The sequence below is a fragment of the Nanorana parkeri genome, unplaced genomic scaffold (genome assembly GCF_000935625.1).
Source record: "Nanorana parkeri isolate BGI_ZX_2015 unplaced genomic scaffold, ASM93562v1 scaffold963, whole genome shotgun sequence".
In the NCBI taxonomy this organism is placed as follows: Eukaryota; Metazoa; Chordata; class Amphibia; order Anura; family Dicroglossidae; genus Nanorana; species Nanorana parkeri.
Genome location: NW_017307231.1, coordinates 574,475 through 601,824, shown reverse-complemented (window position 1 = coordinate 601,824; position 27,350 = coordinate 574,475). Strand labels below are relative to the sequence as shown.

At 40.8% G+C, this 27,350-nt stretch overlaps 1 protein-coding gene and 1 long non-coding RNA gene across 2 annotated transcripts in view; one reads left to right on the top strand and one right to left on the bottom strand.

Annotated features, from left to right (window-relative positions):
- Nucleotides 1-207: 207 nt before the first annotated feature.
- CCDC127 (coiled-coil domain containing 127) lies at nucleotides 208-4,368 on the top strand (the record flags this gene model as incomplete). The annotated part of the gene is made up of 3 exons (XM_018566616.1): nucleotides 208-313; nucleotides 1,197-1,847; nucleotides 4,349-4,368. Coding segments are annotated over exons 1-3 (777 nt in total), but the record flags the coding sequence as incomplete, so codon positions are not given.
- Nucleotides 4,369-24,258: 19,890 nt separating this feature from the next.
- Nucleotides 24,259-27,350, bottom strand: part of LOC108795378 — an 18,149-nt gene continuing 15,057 nt past the window's right edge. Inside the window, exon 3 of the long non-coding RNA XR_001941752.1 lies at nucleotides 24,259-24,350. This is a non-coding gene — a long non-coding RNA (uncharacterized LOC108795378). The remainder of the gene's footprint in view (nucleotides 24,351-27,350) is intronic.

Genomic DNA, 27,350 nt, shown 5'->3' with positions numbered 1-27,350 from the left:
ACTCTGATCCGAAGAGATTTATAAAAATCCTTAACAGGGATAGACACTACTTGACATCCTTACAAGTTAGGGACAACGCATTGCTCCTCCCCAATACGTAAACGTATTTCTTTTTTATCAACTGTTTAATGTCCCAAACTTGCTAGCTAAACTACCGACTATGCTCTGGTGGAAGAAAGAATTTAATTTCACACTCTCCACTGAACAATGGCACAAAACCATCTCTTGGCCCTTGAAAACTTCCAAATGTTTGAATCACTATACTCTAAAAGGTTAGCCAAGATCTTCGCTTCGTCTTCTCCACAATGCTGGCGTAACTGAGGACATATAGGCTCTATTGCTCACATATGGAGATACAGCCCTTTTGGATGGAAATCTATAATCCACGGTCATTATTGTTCACTGTACTCCCTCTCCTCAATTCGCACTTTTAGCAATTGGCCTTCAACGGCTAGAACAGTTGTTTTACACATACTTCTAACATACTTGCTCTGGAAATAAACGAGTTCAGGGAGGGGAGCTACATGCAGAAATCCAAACCATAAACAAGCAGGCTCATTTTGAAAATTTATTTGCGAGAGCTCATCTCGGCGGTGTGCGGTGGAGACAGCTGTCACAGGAGGTCGGGCTGGTGATGCGGAGGAGGAGCCAGATGTCAGAGTAGATCGAGCTCTCCTCCCTGCACCGCTCGCTCAGCCTCCTGTGACAGTGAGTCAGGAGGAAGAGCGGGGTACAAGCACTCAGTGATCGCTACATAATTGAGGACATAGTATGTTTTAATGCGTCCCCAATTATTAATGAATGGGAAGTGATCTACATCACTTCCTGTTCATTCATTATTGTGGACTATCTCCACAAGTTATGAATGAACAGTGTTCCTGTTCATTCATAACTAATTCAGTCAAGGCTTCCTGTTCCTGTTCATTGCATCCAGGGGATGCAGAAAAAGAGATTGAGGACTCTGCACCCTCAATCTTTTTCTATTTTAAAAGGGGTGTGTTTAGACCTCTGATATTTCCTGGAAGCCCCCAACAATAATGTAAAACAATAAAAATATTTAATAAAAATAAAACATTTGAAAAGGTTAGACATTTTTTCGGTTTTGGCCTTACATTTTTTTGTTTTGGTTGTAAAAATTTCATTTCGGTGCACCTCTACTTTAAAGTATATGTCTCTAACTTTCTTCTCATCTACAGGATGGATCTGGTCAAAGGAGTCTGATAAACAAATTGGAAAAGCCAAAGTAGAGTATCAGCAGAAAGTGAAGGATGTCCAGAAAGACCTGGAAAGTAAATATAAAGACATTATTGTTGAAAACCGACGTACAGTGGCTCATTTGCAAATTGAGCTTGAAAAAGAAAAGAATCGGACACTGAGTTACCGTAAAGCTCTCATTTCTCAAAGTCAGAAACTAGTTGAAGAGAGGAAGCTCTTGGAACATGAGCAAGACAAGTTAAAAGAAGAAGTAAAGTCAGCCCAAAAGAGTGGAGCAGCAGGAGCTTTGTACGCAAGCTACCTTGAAAAAGAAAATAAGTGGCAGACAAAAGCAAAATGCTTACTCAATGAATTTGAAGAAGCCCTCAAAGAAAGACAGGACATTTACTGTAGCTTTGTAGCACCTAGGAAAAAGAGAATAGACATAGAAAAAACCCTGCTTGTTAAAGCTGCAACTAATCCAGTAGCAGTCGAATTAGGAATGTCAGAAGGCTTGGTAGACATTTTTAAGCATGACACCCATTGTGCTGTATTGTTGAACATCAATAAGCAAGAGAATGGTAGACTAATGTGGTTGTATTTAAAATACTGGGAATTGCTAGTAGACTTTAAAAAATTTAAGAGAGCTGAAGGTGCTATGATAGGCAAGTAATGTTTGTTGGCTGTTCATTGTATCCAGCTCAAGAAAAAAGTATGATACTTACAGTTATACCATAAGGCCCCTTTCACATGGTCTGGTCTGCCTGTCAGTTTTTCAGGTGGACCAGTCTATAGGCAGCTGAATCCATTTCCATTCACACCCGGTTGCCCCCAACTCTGGCCAGGTCTGGAAAAACAAACCGAAGTGTTTCCGTTTTGCCGGACCTGATTGTGCCAGATAAGTAATCTGATGTAAACGGACACATATCCGTTTACATCCGATTCCCCATAGATCGACCTGAGGTCCGATCATTTAAAAAAGTGTAAGTAAAAAAGTGGCCGGACACGGATGTCACAGCAGTGGCATCCAATCCCTACCTCTCCAAACAGGAGGGGATCTGTGCCTGTGCAGATAGTGTGAAAGGAAGGGATATCAAAATTTTAAACGCTCCTTCTGTACATATAACAATGTTAAATGCTTATTTCAACTGTTCAGTTTAGTAACTAAATCATACTCTATTCAAGTAAGATATTTAAGTGCTTTCAGGTGCTTGTTATTTGATACTCAGGTTTTCCAAATTGTTTCTACCAGGGTTTTCTGTAGTTTGTTAGCTGAGAATTGAGGAGAGGCTTAGCACTGCTTCGCCTTTTGAATGTCTCTCAGCATCCTCAAGTCCAATGCAAGTCAACAGGCTTGTTTTGGACGTGACAGGTCAGTGGTACTTGGACTTCCAAAGAGAAGAGACCGCACAGGTCTCTACTGAAGATCAGGCGTGTGTGTGTGTGTGTGTGTAACATAGTATTTGAGGTTGAATAAAGACATAAGTCCATCAAGTCCAACCTTTTGTGTGTGTATGTATAGGTCCCTGTGTCATCTGTACCCCTGTACATTAGGGTAACTCAGGAAATCGTCCAAAAGCTTCTTGAATGATTCCACACTCTTTGCTGAAATCATTGCCTGTGGCAGAGAGTTTCAAACCCTAACTGAGAAGAACCCCTTTCGCCCCTTGTGTTGGAATTTTTTGTCCACCAATTTTAGGTTGTGGCCTCTGGTCTTTGTTATGGAGTTAAGCGTAAAGAGTTTGTTGGTAATGTTGCTTTGACCGTTGAACAAGAAACATGAAGTTGAACATGAAAATAATATCCCCTCCTTACTTCCAGCGTGAACATATTTACATTTAGTAGCCTTGTCTCATAGTTCTGGTCCTCCATTCCCTTAATGAGTTTGGTTGCCCTCTGCTGGACTCTTTCCAGCTCCAGGACATCCTTTCTGTGTACTGGTGCCCAAAACTGGACCACATACTCCAGGTGAGGCCAAACCAATGAAGTGTATCCCTGCAAAACGTTCCCTTTTTGATACAGGACACACTAGATTTGCTTACAGCAACCTGGCACTGTAAGCTATTATTTAGTCTATGGTCTACTATGACCCCCAAGTCTTTCTCCATTTCTGACTTCCCTAGTGGCATACCCATAATTGTGTAACCCATTTTTTTATTTTTAGGCCCAAAGTGCATAATTTTGCATTTGTCGACATTAAACCTCATCTGCCATATATGTACTGTAAGGGGAGGAAATTAACTTTGCAATCATTAAAACAACATTTTTGTATAAAATATCTAGGGACTATTCTGTCCTTTCTCTTCCAATCCGATCACGACAATTTACTTGTTGCATTATTCAAGAGTATGTTTTGACTATCTGTTCTGTACAAGATGATTAGATCGCTAATATACATCTGTTAATATATCCCATAATATATCCCCGGTATGACCTGTAACTTGATCTCCAACATATTGCTGTATATATTGTATACTGAGATACCCATGTCTTGTTCATCTGCATCTATATAGCTATGATCTGTACTTGGCTTTACTACTGTTTTATTCGGGTTTTGTATTCTGAAAAATGTTCAATAAAAATGTATACTTAAAAAGAAATATCTAGGGACTATGGTTCAGGATCAATTGTCCAGATGTTTAACATGTGCAAGAAATAATGTTCAAGGGAAAAGGATAGGTAAAGAACATCATCTAGTGGCCCTTTTCAGGAATTGCAGATAGATTTTACACACATGCCTGTGGCCAGAGGAGGTCTTAAGTAACTTTTGGTCATTGTAGATACGTTTAGCAAAAGAACTTTCTTTCTTCGTCTGCCATCACTGAGACCGTGGCGCTGTAATGACAGCGCCACCTGTCTCAGCTGTCAGGAACTACACAGAACAACATATCCCATGTTTGAATATCAATGTGAACCTACTATTGACAAATGAAGAATAACGAATATAATATATTGACTAATGATAAATAAGGGACTGTATGTACAAGTAGAAAATAGAAATAATTGAAGATTTTTGAGCTACAATATACTATATGCTGATTTTTGATCTCATGGTTGAATACTGACTGATATTGTATTATATGTGTGTTTTTCCTCAAAAAGACAGATTATGAAAATCGATAGATACAAACAAAACAAATATACCCCCCTGAAGAAGCCGTTGTGGGCGTAACGCGTAGGGGACTCATCAAATAATGATATACTTGTTAAGAATATATGGAATATGTAAAAGTTATATGAATGTACTACTTTGTAGTATGGATTTTAAGTATATGAATCAGCAATAGCCGTTAGAGACAGTATACTGACATCTGGAGAACTATATGAATGTTACTACAAGTGGATTGTTTTATATTGAACTATGGGATTTTTTTATTATAATTAAATAAATATTTATTAAGTACATATATCTGAGTCCTTTCTAAACACACTCCATCACAATAGCAATATTGTAAATGATTCTTTGAAACTCAATAATTAGGAGGTGTGGACTGAAGTGCTATTACTGGAATTACAAAGAATGAGACAGGAGGGTTGTGATCACAATACCTACCTGAATCAACGTACTCCCGGAATCACTTAAGGTGTAACAATATACGTTCCTTTATCAAAAATAAAAATAATAAAGAAAGAGAGCATATAAGAGAGCATATAAGAATGTCAAACATATGGAGTTTATCATGGGATGGATTAATGGGGAAAATATGCCCATTTCATCAATACACATTGAGCCAAGAAGGCATACATAGATTTAAAATAAACAAAAATAAGTATATAATTAGAAAAACAACGTATAACAAACATGATCTAAGACAAAAGAAAAACTTGTGATATATACATGACTAAAAGAAAAGAACAAAAATGAATATACCAGACGGTTATGTCAGATATATGGATTGCAAAATCGATCAGGAAAATAGGAAGGGAAAGAAAGGGAACAAAACAAATAAATAAAATAATAAATAATAAATATAAAAGATAAAAGAAAAAATGGGTAAAAATCTAGATCAGATACAAAAAGAAAATGTAAAGATATAGATATATGGAGACACCTGTTGCTTTTTGCGGGTATATGAAAATAAAAATATATATAAAGATAATTATGAAGCTATGAAGGATGAAAAAATATTAAAATGTATATATGTTGTGGAAATCATGAAACTAGATGAATGTATTAAATAATTATAGAGGTTAAGCAGGAAACAAAAATTCATGAATGCGAGAATAATATGTATATATATGTATTTAAAATTGTAAAAATGATATATATATATATATCACATTCTATAACTATGGCCCCTCTAAAAGATTGTGTATTGATACTGGGGAGACTATAAACACGACGGAACCAGATGACATCCAAAATGACAGGCAAGATATACAAATAGAACAATGCTAAGTAAGTAATGGAATTCAGCTCGTAATGAGCGACTAAGGTTGCTTTGCAACATAGATACATCAAGGAAAAGAGTTAGACGAAGCCTGAAGGGATGCCACACCCACCCAAATGATGTCATACCCTGTTATATATCTAGACCAAGAATTACAATTAAAACATATATCATGGGAAAAAAGGGAAAAATTATGAAATATTTTTGCACATATACTGAACAATCTAATGGTAAAATGATCAAATATATGCACTATGGATGAATGAGTGTTGATGGACAAATTCAAACATGGGATATCTTGTTTCCATAGATTATATCAATGTGAACCTACTATTGACAAATGAAGAATAACGAATATAATATATTGACTAATGATAAATAAGGGACTGTATGTACAAGTAGGAAATAATTGAAGATTTTTGAGCTACAATATACTATATGCTGATTTTTGATCTCATGGTTGAATACTGACTGATATTGTATTATATGTGTGTTTTTCCTCAAAAAGACAGATTATTGCTGAAAATCGATAGATACAAACAAACAAAACAAATATACCCCCCTGAAGAAGCCGTTGTGGGCGTAATGCGTAGGGGACTCATCAAATAATGATATACTTGTTAAGAATATATGGAATATGTAAAAGTTATATGGATGTACTAATTTGTAATATGGATTTTAAGTATATGAATCAGCAATAGCCGTGTTTTATGCCACACTTCGTCAAGAGCACTGACATCTGGAGAACTATATGAATGTTACTACAAGTGGATTGTTTTATATTGAACTATGGGATTTTTTTATTATAATTAAATAAATATTTATTAAGTACATATATCTGAGTCCTTTCTAAACACACTCCATCACAATAGCAATATTGTAAATGATTCTTTGATACACAGAACATCAATCAGTTCTGTGTTGGAGGGCAGGTTCCATAAAGAGAACCTGTCACCTCCAAACTATCACATAGAGGATTTTAGCGTTCCCTACCAACTGAGAGGATAGCTGAGCAGTGGCTAAAATATTATGCAAGGAAATTATACCAAGGTATGGGTGCCTAATCTCTATTGATACAGCCTTTATCTCACAGGTGTTGCACAATGTAGTCAAGTTGTTCCCTACCACCTGAGAGGATAGCTGAACAGTGGCTAAAATATTATGTAAGGAAATTATACCAAGGTATGGGTGCCTAATCTCTATTGATACAGACAATGGTCCAGCCTTTATCTCACAGGTGTTGCACAATGTAGTCAAGTTGTTGTGCATTGGCTGGAAATTTCACATCCGTTATCACCCATAGAGCTCAGGAATTGTAGAGAGGATATTAAGGACAATTTGCTAAATGGCTAGATTACTTGCCAGCCGTGTTGGCTGAGATCAGAATATCTCCTAATAAAACTATTGGCATGTCATCCTTTGATATTTTAATGGGAAGACCTTTCCCCACACCTTGCACTAAAGGTCCACCAATTTAATTGAAGGGGACTTGCAGCAGATTCAGGAGACATATGTGGAACAAATAATACATTGAATAGCATCTATGGTGATGTCTCTCTCTTTACCTTTACCGTCAGAGCAACCTACTCATCCCATTAAGCCTGGAGATGTGGTATTGGTGAAGGCGCTCCACTGACACCAAACTGTGGACCCGCCTTACAATGGTGCCTACAATGGTGCTAGCGGTCACAAGAACCTAACAGAGGAATCCCCAGGTTGGATCCACGCGTCAAGGGTGAAGCTGGCCCCTAAGGGACAGCAAACAGTTATTGGGGCAGTGAACAACTCATTGGAGGCGGGTGAGTTATTGGGTGGAGACATAGTAGAGATTTAAAAGTAGTAAAGAGTTAACAAAGACTGGATGCGTGTGTTAATTAGAGTGACAAAATATGTCTGTTTGGCAGCACAGAGGAAGGAATTATATTTTAAGAGGGCAGCTTTATACGGGGTGACCTAGTTTTATGCCACACTTACAGGGACCTAGTTTTATGCCACACTTCGTCAAGAGCATGGCTAGCTTTCTGGTAGCTTCTGTTTGCCATAGTTGTAGTGGCGGCAGACTAGGTTTGCATGTAGCCAAGGTGTCTAGGAGGATGAGAGTGTGCTGTTGAAGACAGAAGTAGCCAGGTGAGGGCAGGACAGAGGTGAGATTTTGTCATATAGGTAGTCAGTAGCAGAGTGGAGAAGGGTTGAAGTGGCAAAGGTTTCTCCGGGTAACAGTGTGCTGGTTAGGGGGATTCCGGGTTAGGGACAGGGTGAGCGAAAAACCGACAAGGTTGTGGTCTGAGAGAGGAAAAGGAGTGCAGATTCAAGAGAACACAAGATCTAGTATATTGCCATCAGAGTGTGTGTCCATTGTGTTAGGTCAAAAGAAGAGATTAGGTTGAGAAGTTGAGTGGTAGCCAGGGTGTTAACGTTAATAGCAATGTTAAAGTCTCCAAGAATGAAAGTGGATAATTCAGAGGAGAGAAAGCAGGATAGCTAGGCAGAGAAGTCATCAAAGTGAGATACTGGTCCAGGAGGCTGATAAATTACAGCAATCCCCAGGTAAACTAGAGAAAATAGGTAAGGAGAGGGTAGTGTAGGCAGAACTTGAAAAGTGCATTGTGGGGATAGGATTCCCACTCTACCTCCTTTCGGTCCCCTGGGTCTGCGTGAGAGTGTTCACTGGAAGCCACCATGGCCACCAGCAAGAGAAGCAGAGTCAGATTCCTGAAGCCAGGTTTCAGTAACAGCAAGCATGTTAACCCCTTCGTACATCCCGCCACAAAGTGCCCATATGACTGGCCATGTACACTGTACGTGACCAGTTATTTGCAGCTCTGCAATGCTGGTAACCGCGGAGAATCAGCGGTTACCATTCATTAATGGATGCCTCAGTATAGATGCACCCATTAATGAAAGAGTTAACATTTTTCAGACACTCCCTTTCATTAATCAGGTGTTTGAGAGTGAGAGCAGAGCTCTTGCCGTCACTCGGACAGGCAATCCCGATGTATATTGGCTTTTTTTTTTACTTTCAGCGATAGAAACATAGAGGGGAATTTATCAAAATCTGGAACAGTTGTGCATGGCAACCAATCGGCTTCTCTTTTTCATTTTCAAATCTTAACTGAACAAACTGAAGAGAGAAGCTGATTGGTTGCCATGAACAGCTGCTCCAGTTTTTGTCTGCTCGTTTTGATAAATTCCCCCCATAATGTTGCTATTCCTGAAAGAATGTTACGCAGTTCCCTGGTTTCTGGTGATCCTATTGTAATGCTCTCGAATGATTAGGAATGCAGCGGAACCAGACCCAAGGTCTACCACAGAAGGGTGCACAGTCATTGCTGGCCCAGAACTCACTCTCAACTGTGCAAGGCGGTACAGGGTCCACAACTCGAGGAGGGACCAAAGAAGGATCCAGGGATCGGAGCTGAGGAGTCTGCTTACAGGAATCCACTGTCGGATAAGGCAGGGGTTGCATCACTCAAGGTGGGCTGCACTGGATTAATTTGGCTCCTGATGGCAAAATAAATATCTGCAGGGAGCCAGGCTTAGACTTGGCATGAGACCTGAAGGCATAAGATGAGACTGTGCAGAGCTCACAGAAAATGTGTCTATACTGTTAAGCCACGCCCCCCAGGACAATGTTTTTAAAACCCTGTTTAACAGGCCATTTGTGCTTCAAACACTTCTTGACGGCAGCAGGCTTCAAATCCATTCAAGAGATACAAGACACATCAGATCCACCATTGGCAGTGACAACCTTTGACAGAACTTTGCCCTATTATGGAGATGCCAACAGCAGGAAGGTTCCATGTTACAAATTCTGGGATTGCCTGTAATGTATTTAGAAAAAAAATCAGAACACTTACATTTAAAATGAATATTCAGCGCTGTAAAAATCAAACTCAGCTGGTGTTGAATCTCCCGGGCACTTCTTGGAGATATATCATACAAACTGACCCACCTCCTACCCTTGAAGCATGCCGCTCTACTGGAAAGAAAATGCTCCCCCTCCAGTAAGCCTCTGGCTAAACAAAGTGAACACAATTAAAATCACAGAGATCCTTGAGCAAAAAGGAAGATTATTAAAACAAATATTTATCCGCGCTATGGTACTCTCCCAAAAACGAAATGACAGCTGCAGAGACAGAAAGAAGCTTTTAAATTTCCCCCACAATATTTTAAACAAAAAACACTGCGCTATCCCCATCCCTACATGTGAACCCCTAAATGTATTCTGTATAAACTGTGTCAGAATGAATCCATACATAAAACACAAGGAGGGGGAAATTTTCTTTTGCAAGAAAATTTCCAAAAATAGTGATAATCAAATACATTTTAATGAATTCAGTAGGTGAAACAATTATTGCATATAAAATTCCATAGTCCACTGTGACTTCTGTGCTTTACTCCATCAAATAATTCCCAGTGATCCACCTCCAAGTGGGCAACCACTAGCACACTCAGCAGACCACCGAAATGGTTATAAAAACTCTCTGTACACCTCCAAGTGGGCAACCACTAGCACACTCACCAGATACTCCAGACCACCGAAATGGTTATAAAAACTCTCTGTACAGTCCAATACTTCCCTGGAGTCCAATGTCTCCCTCTCCACTGAATCACTGACAGGTGAAGCCGTTAGTCTGCACATGGTCTCCCTCAGATCTCTCTCATTTTCTCAGGAATAGAAACCCAGAATCGCACATAGTGTAAAACTCCCAGATGATAATGTATTTAGAAAAAATCAGAACACTTACATTTAAAATGAATATTCAGCGATGTAAAAATCAAACTCAGCTGGTGTTGAATCTCCCGGGCAACTGAAATCAAACGCTCCGTCTCCTCACCCGGAAGCCACTCCAGACCTGCTACAATAGCATCAGCGTGTAGCTCCTCCCCTACGCGTTTCATCCAAGGGACTTTCTCCCTTCAGAATTTCTTCTACTGTGGAAGGGTAGATGAAGACTCACCCAGTTGCCACACAAACCCACCTTCAGCACAGGACCCGGAATAGGTAAAGGATGCTTTCTCGTAGGTTCACATTTGGGCAAGCACCTGCACCAGGCACATAACATAACCTGTGACATCATCAAACCCAGCCAAATATGCCCACTAAAAAAAAGGTAAATGTCCCAATTTAGGAACAAAAAAAACATGAAGGGGGGGACCCAAGCTCAGAAACAAGTGGTAAATAGATATTTCTCAAAGGGAACATAGCACGCTCATCATTAGTATCTATTCTAAAAGGAGCAACTGACAAAAAAAAAGATCCCGTCAGAATTTAAAGCAGTCCTGTGCTATCTTGAGATATCTTGATCTGTAATCAAGAGTTAAAAAGTTAATTAGTTCTTATGCTGTGGAGATGAAAAGAAGGTGTATAATTCAGTAATTTAGCAAATAAAAAATGGGCAGGGAGGACACCAACAGGAATTAGGAGTGGAGTGCATTTCTGGCAGATAATGTACTTTCATTGTCTTCAAAGGGATAAGACATGGAAAAATGTGCAATTGAAGAGATGCATTTGTTTTGTTTTTTTTATTTTGTCCCAACATACACTTTAAAAAGGAGCCGGCAAGACACATATAGATAGAGCTGCGTCATATAGAGCTGACATCATATACCTCCCTTTATTAGTTGATGAATAACTGACCTGGAACAAAGCCAGGCATGGACTCCCTAAGCATGGAAGCAAGGATTAAATGAAAAACCTTGGCATATGTACCGTATTTTTCGCTCCATAAGACGCACTTTTTTCCCCCCAAAAGGAGGGGGAAAATGTGCCTGCGTCTTATGGAGCGAATCCCGACGCCCGAGACATGCAGTTTCGGGCGCCGGGCGAGTAGTAGGAGCCACTGCTCGTTTAATATGAGTGATCTAATGAGATCACTCGTATTAAAGCCGAGCAGCGGCGGCGGCGATCGTATTCAGCAGTAGGAGCCACTGCTCGTTTAATACGAGTGATCTAATGAGATCACTCGTATTAAAACCGAGCAGCGGCGACGATCGAGATCACCATAGAGCAGACGAAGAACGGACTTTCTTCGTCTGCTCTGTGTGATCACTGAGACCGTGGCGCTGTAATCACAGCGCCACCTGTCTCAGTGGTCACTAACTGCAGCTTCTGTCACAGCTTCTGTCATAGAAGCTGTGTCAGAAGCTACAGTCTGTCGAGTGCTTCATAAGGCGCACCGGACCTCCCTGCGTCCTATGGTCCGGTGCGTCTTATGGACCGCAAAATACGGTATATATTAGGGCTGGTAATGATTAAAAATTTCCTGTTCGATTAATCAAAATTTTTTTTAATCGATTAATCCATTAATTTCGATTAATTATAACGCACATACAGATCCAACTACATTAATTATTCGATTCGATTTCGATTAATTATAACGCACATACAGATCCAGCTACATACACAGCAATGAAGTAATAAAATGAACTAGGATCACACTAATCCAGCACGTTATTAATCTCACGTGCCCCACTCAATATGGCCGCCGCTTGAGTGGGGCAAGTCAGAATAATAACGTGCTGGATTAGTGTGATCCTAGTTCATTTTATTACTTCATTGCCAATGCCAGGGATCCCAAGCAATTTCAGGGAGGTGTCCCTCTCATTTCAGGGAGGTGCCCTCTCCCCCCCATCCGCGGAGAGGGGGTTAGGGGGGGCTGGGAGAGAGCACCCACCTGAAATGATGGCAGATAGCACAGGAAGCAATAGCTTCTTTGCTATCTGCAGACTTTTTTTTTTTTTAGTGTTCTGCCAGTTGCAGTTGTCAGAATAAAAAAAAAAAAGGCATAAGAATGCATAGCTAGATTCCTATTGACTATTGCACTTTGCAATAGCCAATAGCAAACTAGCTAATGCACCCACACCCTGCTGCTTTCAATCACCAGAAGAGGACCTGATAGAAAAATTCAGGTCCCCATCTGCTGATTGACAGCATCAGTGGGCGGGTGCATTAGCTAGTTTGCTATTGGCTATTGCAAAGTGCAATAGCCAATAGGAATCTAGCTATGCAATTGTATGCCTTTTTCTTCTTTTCTGACTGACGGTCAGGCCGCGGCTCCCGATGTCAGAAAAAACAAAACAAAAACGATCGCAGGGAAAGGTTTAATCTGCTCGATTCAGCAGATTAAAACTTTCAGGTAAAAAGTGTTTCTCTCCCGGCCGGGATGTGTACTCACCAGCCCAAGCAGCTTCATCGGGTAACGAAGGGAAGGGGGAGGAGTCCAGTGACGTCACAGACATCGACGTCACCGGACTCCTCCCCCCTTCCCTTCATTAGCCGACAGCCACTTGGGATCTCCGACAGAAAAACCGGAAGCCGGCGGAGAGGTGAGTACGGATCAAAAGAACTTTGATCGATCAAAATAATTTTGATCGATCAAAAAAATTTACGATTAATTGAGGGATTAATCGTTAATTTCCGCATCCCTAATATTTGTGTGTTGCCACACACATGGCTGGCAACCCCAAGAACCTCTGCTGAACCGGAAGCAGAGGAACCGCTGGATCCGGTTCCTCTGCAGAGCTGAGTGCGTGGGCGTGCAGGGAAGCCGGACGGGGCTGAAGGACATACAAGAGGAGGACGGACTTACACGAGGACGGACAGAGGATCGGGGGTGAGAGCCGCAGTAACGAGAAGAGGAATCGGTGAAGTGCGGACGATCGAGGAGGTCCAGAGGAGCGCGATGAGTAGTGGTTAAGTGGTACATATAGTGCCCAAAAAAAGATCTCGTCAGAATTTAAAGCAGTCCTGTATTTTATTGTATTGTACTGCATATTATTGTATTGCCTTGTATTTTACAGCACTTTATTTTTTTTACAGCTATTGGTGTACCGTCCCAGGGCGGTAGTGTAAGTTAAGTCCAGGGCGGTAGTGTAATTTTAACCCCAGGGCGGAAGTGTAATTTAAACCCCAGGGCGGTAGTGTAAATGAACCCCAGGACGGTAGTGTAAAATGAACCCCAGGACGGTAGTGTAAATTACCGCCCTGGGGTAATTTAAATTAGCCCCAGGGCGGTAGTGTATGCTTTCGGCCGTTCGCCCGTGGAGAAGGAGATCGCGGCCATCTTGAATGAATGCAGACACGGTCCTGTGTGCTGTGTGCGGCGGTGGAAGATGGCAGACACAGGTACTCGTTTTAGACATCCGAGCATTTGCACGAGTACGAGTACTCATGCAAATACTCGGTATCGCGGCCGATACCGATGCTTGTATCGGTATCGGTGCATCCCTAATTTAAACCAAGGACTGTAGTGAAATTCAACCCCAGGGCATATGCTGTAGTGAAATTCAACCCCAGGGTATCATTTAACCCCAGGGCTAGTATTAATTATAGTTTTTTTTTAATTATAGTATAAATTAACACCAAGGCTGTGTTGTGAATTAATTAATCCCAAGGCAGGAGTGTAATTGAATTTAACGGCAGGGTAAAGTATAAAGTTTAAATTTAATCTTAATGATAAAATAACAAAACTAAATAAAGGGGGAATAATAACTTCCATGAGTGGGTATGCAACCAGGTGCACGATGCTTGTATGCATGTATGCTTCGAGGGGGAATACATTTGCGCTAGATGTGAGCGAGTTGTTTGTTTGGAAACCCAGATTCTGGACATAACGGGGGTGGTCTAGAAGAGAAGGCGGGCTTGGAAGAGCAGGACCCAGAGGTGGGCTGCAGGGTTACTGTTCGAAGGAGGGGAAGGGGGAAGAGTGCAAGAGGTCAGCCCTGAACTGATTCACCCCAACAAATATGCCAGGTTGCAGAATGTTGGGGATAACAGCTCAGGGGGGACACTGAGCTCAGATGGCATGGAAGATACGCCTCCTCCCATCCTCGCTGGAGCAATCACTCCCCCTAAGGATAGAGGAGTCGTCCTGCTCCAGCAGTGTCCCCCCTGAGCTGTTATCCCCAACATTCTGCAACCTGGCATATTTGTTGGGGTGAATCAGGGGAGGCAGATCTTGGTGGTTGGAGACTCCATCATCAAGCGGACGTACAGGGTTCAGCTATTCTGTGTTCTGGAATGGTGAGTCTGACACTCAGCCGTCTGACGCTGTTCTCCTGGCTGGTGTCAGTTTACACGGGCGGATTAAGCAACACGGGGTGAACGAGAAAAAAAAACATTAAATCACTCACCTTGTCAAAGACGTGCTGGTCTCCGTCTCTCTCTGCACTGTGAAGCTGCTGCACACTGGGCCCTCACGCCTGAGGTCCCCAGGGCAGCCCCGTTATTGCCTGTCAGGGCAGCCCATTATTGCCGGTAAATCTTTAATCCGCCCGCTTGTCACTGCCCGGCGGCTGGCGCCCCCCCGGGCAGACATACCGGGCCCCCCCCCGGTTGTTACGCCACTGGCATGTCCTCTCTCTGTCCCCGTCTGTGTCCTACGGCTACCGCTATCAGTCTGCCCACTGCGCCGGGAGCCCTGCCTATCCAAGCAGGCAGCACGCGGGGCGAACAAAATGGCAAAGTGTAATGGGGGAGCAGGGGGACACGGGCCCCCTACTGGCCACAGGCCCTCGGGCCGTGCCCGACTGCCCAAATGGTCAGTCCGCCCCTGGTTGTACATTATTAATGATATTAATTTGGGCCACTTGGGCTATTATAAAATTGGCTGCAAATGCAAGTCACTTACTTTTTGATATAATGCGTTTAGTTCTCTCCAGTTGTTCCGCCTCTCTGTTCTTCAAATCAGATCCTTGGAGTGCTGCTGGCCAAACTTACAGGACAGAGATAACTTTATTCAAGATTTCATCCTCCCGGCCATATGAAGCCCATCTATAGTCGTAGTCATCCTTTTGAAATATAAGGACCATTTTCACCATCTCATGGAGAGACATGGCGCTGGCCCTCTTTTGGTTGGTGGAGCTGCGTCTTGCGGCGACATGCTTGCCGTGTCTTGCTCTCCCTTCAGCCATTGTTCTGTCAAATTTGACTGTCCAAACATGATTACACTAATAGCAAAGTGGCAACAGTGCTCTGAATGTAGCCATTTGCTTAGGTTGCATCAACATGTAATGAAAATAACAGAATTTTGTCATGTTTTTGATAAAAAATGATACACACTTGCATATGTTGTCTTTAGTTGTACATAGATATGACTGATCTCTTTAGTTTTATTCCCTTGCAGGAAAAATATGAACGATAAATTTCCCTCACATGACTGTCTGCCACATTTATTTCATAGATATATACAGCCATGTCTCTGAAAGAGAAAGTCAAAAGAAGTTGCGCCTTAATAATTGCCAATGGGATGTGCGGGATCCCTTGTGTGTTTCTGTACCTTTAAGGAGGTGGGGCGTCCTCCTGACAGGCCTGCACCCAATTTGATATCTTCTGCCCCCATGTGCTCCAAGATGGAGACTCTCATAGTTTAGAGTTAGGACTGCACTATAAGAGGTGCCTTGGCGCGGCAGTGCGGCTTACACATCCTTTGCAGAAGACGTGTATCCAAACCTCTGTCATTGTCCTTAGCAATTAAGTTAGGTGAAAAAAAATGAAAAAGAATTTAAGTTTCCCCAAAAATGTTTTAAAGTTACACAAAAAAAAGAATTAAAAAAACAAATATTTTTTTTTAAAGTCCCCCCATACATACACGCATGCAAACATGCGTCAGGTGCGCATACCTGCGAAAACAATGATTGCGCCCATTATGCCGCACATGTTACATATCGCCGCGAACGTCGCAGTGAGAGCAATAATTTTAGGGGCATCAATCACTGATAACACTAAACTGATGAGCGGTAAAAGCTTTTAAAGCGTCGCCTGTGGTCAGTTTTGGGTATGGTGTTTTTTTGCGATTTTGCGAGTGCGCGCAATTTGTAAGCTTGACATGTTTGGTGTCTATTTACCCGACGTTACAATCCATGTACCCATTGCACTCCTTACCGCTATTCCGTAATGATAGGTTGGGTGCATCAGTAGTCGACGGATGGCCACCGTCTGAATCGAGTATAAGAAGTTATGGACACCGGCACTCCAAAGTAGAAAAACGTCTCTTTATTGACGTTTCATGCAACAGTACACTTATTGCTAGAAGTTATGGACACCGGCACTCCAAAGTAGAAAAACGTATCTTTATTGACGTTTCATGCAACAGTAAACAGTACACTTATTGCCTAGAAGTTATGGACACTCCAAAGTAGAAACACGTCTCTTTATTGACATTTTTGCAATGCGAGGCAGTGCGTTCTGGCCAGAATCGGGCTGGAACGCACTGCATCGCTCCAGTCAACAGTGTCAATTCATAACAATGTGTTTATTGATCTAGTCCTTTTGCGTTTAGCCTTTGCAGTCAGGAATCATGCATGCATATCTCTTCTTTGGGATTTTCAGTATTCCGGAAGCTTGTGATATTTTTGGTTTGCAATCCCATAATAGATTTCTTTAACATGGCAATTTCTTGTGTCATAGGCGGGAGGGGGCATGCAAGCTGACCCTCACCTTGCTCCCACTTGCAGGTGAACTAGTAGCTCTGAGCCTCCGCTATGTGGTAGGATGGGACATATAGTTCTTCTGACAGTGCCTCCACCCAACTGGGCCTAGTGCAAACAAGTGAGATGGTCAGAAATGACCTTGTCCCCAGGCATCAATTGCCGCTCTTGAAGTGAAGACAAGTACACTCTTTAGGTAACTTTCAAAAACCTGGGGATTTTACAGCAGAAATGGAGAAGAAAACAGGTTTGAATACCCCAAAGAAGCTAGTAAATAGATAATATCTTAAAGCAGACAGTCCCTGCATGGATCCCAGGCTTCATTTAGAAGTTTCTGAGTTTGCTGTGTAGCGACTGTTGCTTGCGCCGGAGAGAGTTTCCTGTGTTTCTCCCATGTCCTCAGTGACCCTATTCGACTAGTTTCACACCTAGGCGGCAACGTTTTTGCGCGTTTGTACTATCATTGGAATGATATTTGCGCGTTGTACACATTTGTATGCGCGCTTTAACGCGCGTACATGAAGACACACGTTCTGATTGGCAGCTCATAAGCTGGTAGCGTATAAATGCGCAATAACGCTCACGAAAATGTGCAAGATTCTCTTGTTGAGCGTTTTGGTGCATTTTGGGCGTTTTGGGAGACTGCCCAAAGAAGCTCCTGTATCTTTTCAGGCATCTGACATTTTCCTGCTAGGCATTTTTCTGCTCAGGTGTGAACCAGGGCCATTGAAAATCATAGGATTTTTTGTGTTGGACAGTTAAAAGCACTTTTCAAGCACTTTTCAAACTGCTCAAAAACTCCTAGGTGTGAAGCAGGGCTTACAGTGAAATACACACCAACCACAATTGTGTATGGTTATTTCTGCAATGAACGAATTGATTATTGTTTATAATTTCTTAATTAAACCAAATTTTGGAACAATCCGAATTCCGAAACAAATTGAATTTCAGACCTGAATCCCGAAAAATTATCAGCCCCTGGTTCGGGGAATACATTTTATGATAAACACAATTTTAAGGGGAGAGTACTTATGCTGGCTTTATAAAGTATATAGGAATAATTGTGAAACAGAGAATGCCAAGTAGGTTTACAAATGAATAGAAAGAGGAAACTTAGTTTCAGTGGAGAACTGAAATTTATAAACACAGCACATTTTTTCATGAAAGAACAGGATATATGCAAACAGTTCTTTAAATTGAAATGACTCAGATATAAAGGAGAAAACAGAAACATAAAACTGGTGGCACAGATATTTGGACCAGAAAATACATTATCATTAACAGAGATCCAAAGAAATTAAGCTGAAATAAAAGGTATGCATTCTCTTATTACTGATTTGACATGGAGCAAATATTTACTTTTGGTTAATTCATTAAGACTGGTGTTAAGTTTTAACTAGAACAAATTTCTTATATCTAAGAAAAGTGAAGTAAATAGCCCCAGATTCGTGTATATGGTACCTTTGTAAATATGTCTATAACTGACAACTGGTGCAACTAGTCAAAAATAAAATTGGAATATCTACTAGTACATTGTTTTATAATTTCTATTGTCAGGAGAAATTACATTGATTTGAATAATAGAAATGATTTGATAAAATGTGAAACATAAATAAATGTGTTTTTATAACAAGTGTTACAAACAAACTATTATAAATGATGCATTAAACAAAGCCAACCTGTACATATTTATCTTTCAAATGTTCACCTTGTAATTAAGCCTGTAAGTGTTGCTGTGTGATAGCACAGGCTCATTTTGGTCTCATCAGTCTTCAGTTTCCTAATAAGAAAAGTGTATGAACAGCTTTGTGAATCTGACTTTCAGCTCTCATTCATAATAAGAACAGGTGCTAATAAGAACAATGTGAATTTGGTTTATGTGGTGCAAAATATAAGAAAACAAGTCTTAAGTGATAATTTGTTAGGTGTACAGATTTCTGGAGTAAATGTGATTGTGAATTTCCCTGATAATACACTGGGTATTTTGAGTTAGCTTTCTTTGTTGAAAGACTTCATTCAAATAATTTGAATGGAGTCTTTTCATTTAGGCTCATAAAGTTTATTTGTAATAACTCCGAAGAGAAGCTTGGAAGATTTGTGTGAGGTACGTCCAGCCCGAACCCGCTGTACGTCAATCACACGTGACTATACACAGTTCTGAACCGAGCGTTGTATCACAAGGATGTGGCGATATCACTCTCGGCCTCACCCTGCACAGCTCGTGGGGCACAATCTCAGGCCAGCAGACAGAGCGATTGTCACCAGGGTTGTTTAACTCCGCAGTTAACCCTTTAACCACAAACGTTCACTGCCACCATATGTTTTTTTATGGAAACACAGACCTTAAACAATGCCTATTGTCTCAGACAGTATTCAGCTGGGCGGATCCCGCCTTCTAAGTCGGGATCCGCTGCGGCTGTAGCTCGCGGTATACTGAGCTTAGGTTAACGGGAGGACACTAGTTTGTGTCCTCCCGTTACCCTAAGGACAACTATGGGGAAAAACACTGACCCCATAGTTCTCCTTTAATGATTTTCAGATTGTCATTAAATGAAAGAAACAGTGCAGAAAATATAAAGAAAAATATATAAATAAAAAGAGACAAAATATATATACAACAGTAAAATAAAAGGCACTAAAAGGTGAATACTTAACAGTCCTGGTTTTAGGAGTTCTGACAGAGTTCAGAGCTCAGTAAGCAAAAGAGAAGTCTGCAGGGCTCTTCTTCAAGCAAGCTTTCAGCAGATGATGTCCAGAGATAGAAGGGGAACTCTTCTGCGATATTAAGACTTCTTGAGGTTACTGGAGTTCCTTTCTGGATGTTTCTTTCTTGATGGAGCCGGCCCTAGGGCAGGGCTGGGGAGGAGTAGGATTTTACAATATCACCACTCAATTCCAAATTATGAAAAGTAGCTGATATTGTAACTCAGGTTTATGACATTTGGGTCAATGCTGGGTCACCTGGGTCATTACCTCTACCAGACATGCTTGTTTATATTAACTTGTCCCCTGGTAATAGATGAGTGGCCGGTGACATGCCTTTAATTACGGACAGCTAAGGCTTAGAGGGCTATTTGGGACTCACTTGTCTTGGGGAGCAATAAAGATCACAGGCCAGATAAGTAGATCTCTGTTCTGTGGAATGTGGAAGGATCTGACAAATGACTAAATGAAAGCCTGCATTTGCTCTGAACTGGGGGACAAGAGAATGCTATTTTTAATATTCAGACTCAATCGTTACAATTTGATTCCATTATAGTACAATACTTTTAGTTCTATACCACATGAGGGGGGCATAAAACCTCGAAGGATTGACAGCATTTCAAATCCCACTAAAAACAACATTCAATGGACATCTATTGTCTGTGGGTACGGCTGCAACTACTTTTTTCTTGGTACTACTACCTATCAAGTTTGTGCCCCACAAATCTTCACTGTTATAATAGCCAGGGAACAGAAGTAAGTATATTTCAAATAACTATAATATATAATAATAATATGATTTTATCTGCAGTCTAATATGAGACAAATGTATACAGCAGAGAATCTGACATTCAGCAAAAATTAACTACAAGGCAATCTTCGAGGTCCATGTGTTTTAAATAAGGGAAAGAAAACAGAAGAGCGCCAGAACAAAATGAATGTTAGTTGATTGTGTTGGTCAAACAGCACAGATGAAAGTAATCATCAGCACTCATGGGATGCAAACTTCTTGTAAATTTTTTATTGAACATGAGTCATATGCATCAATAAAACTAACTTTTCAGGGCACGCAGGGTCTCTTCCCCAGGGAGACATAGTGGTCATGGTCACCCCATAGTGGTTGAACCCTTTGCTATGGGAGCCGAATATTTTCAAGGCCAGTTTACAAGTAGCTGGGCATTGCCATGGGAAAAGTGTACCAATGAAAAAATAATGTTTAAACTATACTGTTCAGTAGTGAAGAGTTTTTTTAATAAGGCTTAAAAGGCAACATCAAAAATACACAATTCTTGAATATGCTTGGGGGATACCTTAAACCTGCACATGAAGTGGTGTAAAGACCGTATTGAGAGAGTGGTGATCAAGGATTCATACTCTGAATGGTCAGAGGTTGTTAGTGGTGTCCCCCAAGGTTCAGTGTTGGACTGGATTAAAAGTACTATTTCCGTGTTTGCAGATGACACCAAGTTATGTAGTGGAATACAGTCCTTACAGGATGTCTCCAACTTACAAGCAGATTCAAGTATAGTCCACTGCGTGATTGGGCATCTATTTGGCAAATTAGGTTTAATGTTGATAAAAGTAAAGTTATGCACTTGGGGACTAAAAACATGCGTGTGTCATACACTCTAGGGGGAGAAAGATTTGGGTGTTCTGGTAGATCATAGACTCAATAATAGCATGCAATGTCAAGCTGCAGTTTCTAAATGCTTTCTTGTATTAAAAGGGTATAGACTCCAGAAATAGATACATAATCCTGCCCCCTGTACAAAGCATTAGTAAGACCTCATCTGGAATATGCAGTTCAGTTTTGGGCACAAGTTCACAAAAAGGATGTTGTGGAACTGAAGAAAGTGCAGCGAAGGGCGACTAAACTCATAAGAGGCATGGAGGAGCTCAGCTATGAGGAAAGATTTGGTTACAACAAAAATCTGCGCTCGTGGAAAAATTATGCTAAGATGTTTAAATGGTGATCCTAAAGCTGCTATGAGGAAAGATTAGCTGACCTGAATTTGATCTCTCTAGAGAAGAGGCGATTAAGGGGGGACATGCTCACCATCTATAAATACATAAATGGTCCATATAGTGAGCTTGGTGCCAAATTATTCACGTTAAGGTCACTGCAAAGGACAAGGGGGCACTCTTTGCGTCTGGAGGAAAAGAGGTTTAACCTTTGCGGAAAGGATTCTTCACAGTTAGAGCTGTGAAAATGTGGAATATACTCCCCCAGGAGCTAGTTCTAGCTAGCTCAGTTAATTGTTTTTAAAAACATCTGGATGTATTTTTAAATGCACAGAATATTAATGGATAGTGAGTTCTTCTAGGTATATTAAGCATCAGAGATTGTTGATCCAGGGAATATCCGATTGCTTTATGGGATCGGGAAGGAATTTTTTCCCCCTGTTGGAGCAAATTGAACCATGCTTTATAGGGGTTTTTTTTTACTTCCTCTGGATCAACAGCTGTGGGCATAGCATTCTCTTTAGGTTTTTCTTCTCTTTTTTTGTTCTGTTTTTTTCTTCTCCATATCTCTATAGGTTGAACTCGATGGACATGTGTCTATTTTTCAACCTAACTAACCATGACTAACTATGTAACTATGTTCAGTAGGGAAGAGGTTTTTTAATAAGGCTTAAAAGGCAACATTAAAAATACACAATTCTTTAATATGCTTGGGGATGCCATAAACCTGCACATGAAGTGTTGTACCTGTACAACGTACTTCAGCAAAAGTGACATTTAGAAAGACAAAAATGCATTTGCTGCTAAATTACATTTTCTGGTCACTTTGTTTTGTTTATAAAAGAAGTCATGTAGCTTTGCGTGCACATATCTTGCTAATTCACAAGGAAGGTAAGGACCCCTCTCAATCGTTCCATCCCTCTTCTTAACGTTGACTTAAACATTTTTACGAAAATCCTTGCTAACTACCTTCTCCCCCATCTACAAAAGCTTATTCACTTGGATCAGGTGGGCTTTATTCTGGGTAGGGAGGCTAAGGATAACACCACAAGAGCACTAAACTTGATTCACGTCTCACACCGATTTCGACACCCCACTATCTTAGTGTCCACCGATGCTGAAAAAGCTTTCGACAGATTGGTCATTCCTGCAATCCACTTTGTAGTATGTTGGTCCATATGCTCTCATGGATTGCAGCTGTTTACTCTACCCCGACAGCGACCGTCTGTGTCAATGAGGCTCTCTCTGACTCTTTTGGTCTCGGTAATGGCACAAGCCAGGGTTGTCCTCTCTCCCCTTTGATTTTTGTTTTAACACCCTGCTTTGTCATATTCGCTCCAACTGAGATATCCTGGGAATCTCTCTTTGATTGGTTTCCCATAAGGTCGCGGAATTTGCTGGTGACCTGCTTTTCCTTGTCACACAGCCAGCGACCTCTCTTCCTTCTTTGCTAAAAGTGGTTGATCATTATTGTCGCCTCTCAAATTTTAAGATTAACTGGCCTAAATCTGAGGCCCTGAATATTAATGTTCCGGCTGGCCCTCTTCAAGCGCTTCAGAGTAGTTTTCGGTTTAAATGGGCACCAACGTATATTAAATATCTTGGGGTGAACCTATATTTCCCTGGACAAAGTTTTTTTCCCTAAATTTCTACTTGCCTCCATTAGGAGAGACCTGAAGGCATGGGACAGAGACGCCTTCTATTGGTTTGGGAGGAATAACATCCTCAAAATTATCATCCTTCTCTCTCTTATCTCTTATCGTCACAATTTGATTCCATTATAGTACAATACTTTTAGTTCTATACCACATGAGGGGGGCATAAAACCTCGAAGGATTGACAGCATTTCAAATCCCACTAAAAACAACATTCAATGGACATCTATTGTCTGTGGGTACGGCTGCAACTACTTTTTTCTTGGTACTACTACCTATCAAGTTTGTGCCCCACAAATCTTCACTGTTATAATAGCCAGGGAACAGAAGTAAGTATATTTCAAATAACTATAATATATAATAATAATATGATTTTATCTGCAGTCTAATATGAGACAAATGTATACAGCAGAGAATCTGACATTCAGCAAAAATTAACTACAAGGCAATCTTCGAGGTCCATGTGTTTTAAATAAGGGACAGAAAACAGAAGAGCGCCAGAACAAAATGAATGTTAGAGTCCATTAAAAAAAACAGCGATTGTGTTGGTCAAACAGCACAGATGAAAGTAATCATCAGCACTCATGGGATGCAAACTTCTTGTAAATTTTTTATTGAACATGAGTCATATGCATCAATCAAACCAACTTTTCAGGGCACACAGGGTCTCTTCCCCAGGGAGACATAGTGGTCATAGTCACCCCATAGTGGTTGAACCCTTTGCTATGGGAGCCGAATATTTTCAAGGCCAGTTTACAAGTAGCTGGGCATTGCCATGGGAAAAGTGTACCAATGAAAAAATAATGTTTAAACTATACTGTTCAGTAGTGAAGAGTTTTTTTAATAAGGCTTAAAAGGCAACATCAAAAATACACAATTCTTGAATATGCTTGGGGGATACCTTAAACCTGCACATGAAGTGGTGTAAAGACCGTATTGAGAGAGTGGTGATCAAGGATTCATACTCTGAATGGTCAGAGGTTGTTAGTGGTGTCCCCCAAGGTTCAGTGTTGGACTGGATTAAAAGTACTATTTCCGTGTTTGCAGATGACACCAAGTTATGTAGTTCTAGACCCTTCTGATTAGGATTCGTGGCAGCTTTCTTCACTCCATACGCGCTGAATTTAGGAACGTCTTATGGGTGAATAGGCTGGTTCTGGGTTAACCAGACAAACTAAATGGAGGGATTGGATTCCCTGATCTGGTCCTCTATTATAGGGCTTCCCATTTGTCCAGGGTATTTCTCCAAATTGTGGGTCCACATAGAACAATAGCAACACAACCAGCTTTGAATTATTCTCTCCCATCCTACGATTGGTGCAACCTGGTTAGTACTGAAACAGGTGCGGAGCCTTCTCAGAGAACCTGCTAATTTAACCGTTCCTCTCCAATCATTGGTCACCCCCTCTTTTTTCCAGGCCGTTTAGATCCTCTGGTCCAAGCCAATCAGTTCAGGGCCTTTCACTTCATCTACTCAGGAACCTTGGCCTCCATTCAGGAGGCCCTTTGGAGGGCATCCAAGCTTCAACACTTTTTACTTACCTTGTCCAAACCTGAAGATCTATAAGAGGGCTCCTTTTGAAGCTTTATGGCTAGATCCCGTCCCACTGCGCTACACGCTCTAATGAGGAAGTTCTGAGTTATCTCAAACTGGCAGAGGGACTTGTGTGATATGTCAATTTGCCTTCTCTGATGGATCTCAACTGCGGATACACAGGTCAGTGGTATTTGCAGGTAATGGGTTTGAGGCCTGTATTAGATCATGCAGTCACTGAGGAAATGCGTGCAACGCAGGCAAGGATTTGAGACACCCTGGCAATGATGATGCGTGGAACACAGGTTATATGAGACCTGTATTTCATCATACAGGATGTTAAAACCATGAAACCAGATATTGAAATATGTATGTGTGAACCTTATATGATGATTGATTTTCTATATTTTAATCTATCCAAGTTTAGAGATGCAGTTTTGACTGGTGCTGCTGATGTTTAGTTTACAATTGGTAAACAATCAGTAAGCTTGACAGGCAGACCTAAGTATAGTTGAAACAGTTGTTAGGAATGCTCAAGAAGACTTGGCCTTTAAAATGAGTTTGTAGAGTAAAACACATGACTCAGGACAAAATGGGATTGAAGGAGAACACATGACTCAGCTATAAAGAGTATGGCACTCCCTTATGCTAATCAGAAAGACTTTTAAGGTAAACATCACATAGGTTATTTTAAAGTAAAAGCATGAATAAAAAGACACACTCATTCACACTACAGATCCACAGACACACACATATGCACAGACAGACACATCACAAAGACACCCCCACACTCACAATGAATAGAAACACCTGTTAGGACTATTTTTTACTTACTAACCAAAGACACGTATCTTATAGATTTCTGCTGTAAGATATACTATATTTTGTAATCATCAAGCATCTTATAGACTCATTCTGTAAGATATACCATATCCTGTAATATTTTGTAACTTTAAATTAAACACATTCTGAACTTTGTGCAACAACGGAAACAATCATCTATTATTGAACTTTTCCACCCTATGCTTAGAGAAAAGGAATATGACATAAAAAAAGAAATCATATTTTGTGTCATTTTCTTACACAGGAGCACAATAAAGTCACTCACAGATTATATTTATATAATTAAACAGTAGTACTTGCGGTCAGTAGAGTCTTCCCAGACTAGTTGTAAGTGTATTCGTGCACAGACTCAGTTGCAGGGAGATGTATCTGGAGGCAAAGCAGCTGCAAGTTGATTAAAGGGACATCCTAAAACATTTAATGTGAAAATGGCTTAATGTAGCTTAATGTACCATAATGTGCCTAAAACTCAATAAATTGCCTTGAAACTTTGCATAATCCATGTGCTCAGCTTCCCAAACCTATATTTGAAGTTTCATGGATTTTGGTTACCCACAAGGCAAATGAGTGACAGTAAGCTTGTTTTTTGGGGAGCTTAATGTGGCTTAACGTACAAAATACAACTTAGATGTTAATCAATTTCTCCCAAACTTCCAAAACCACACGACTCTATCTATGCCAACATATTCTGAAGATTTGGGGTCATTTGATAAAACATACCAAAAGTTATTCACATTAAACTATTTTATTACATTCCTGGAAAACATTTAGCTTAATGTAAGAAGAGCTTAATGTACCATAATGTGCTTAAACCTCAATCAAATGCCTTAAAACTTTGCACAACCCAAGTTCTCCGCTTCCAAATCCTATCCCCTGGAAGTTTCATGGATTTTGGTTACCCACAGGGCAAATGAGTGAGATTAAGCTTGTTTTTTGGGACACTTAAAAGACATTTCCACCTTTGTAAGTGATTTTGAGTTTTTGGTGGCAATGGGGAGGTGCAGGGGGGATGTACATGTGTGTGCATTCTTAGGAGTCACAGAGCTATATTTCATACTTTATTTTATAGATTCTTTTACAGGCCAGAAGCCTAGAAGTTCAAAATTCCCTCCACAATATCCTTAATCCGTCCCTCTCACAGGGTCGGGTTGTTATCTCTAAACTGCAATTAGCTGTTTTCACCTCCTCCCCCCTCTGCTCTGTGGAGAGACAGCAGGATGAGTCATAGTTCTGTGTGTCTGTGTGAGTGTTAGGACACAGAGAGAAGTCTATAGAACAGGACAAGTGAAAGTATATTCTTTGTCTCTCTCAGACAGTGGCGACTCTAGGAACAATATATAGGGGGGGCACATAAGATACCACAGTCAAAATGGGGGGGCACTAATAATTTTCACCACTAAAAAAAACTAAAGAAGTATATATGAATAAGATTACAAAATACGAGAGTAATGCGGTATGCGGTGATACCTTTTTATTGTACTAACCTTAGAAGACGAGCTTTCAAGAGTTTTTCTTTCTTCCTCAGGTATTGCTTCAGACTTGAGAAAGAGGAAAACTCTCAAAAGCTTCAATTTCAGCAAACACCAGGGCTGTGTACCACCTATAGCCATAGAGGACTACAAACCGCAGCAATACATT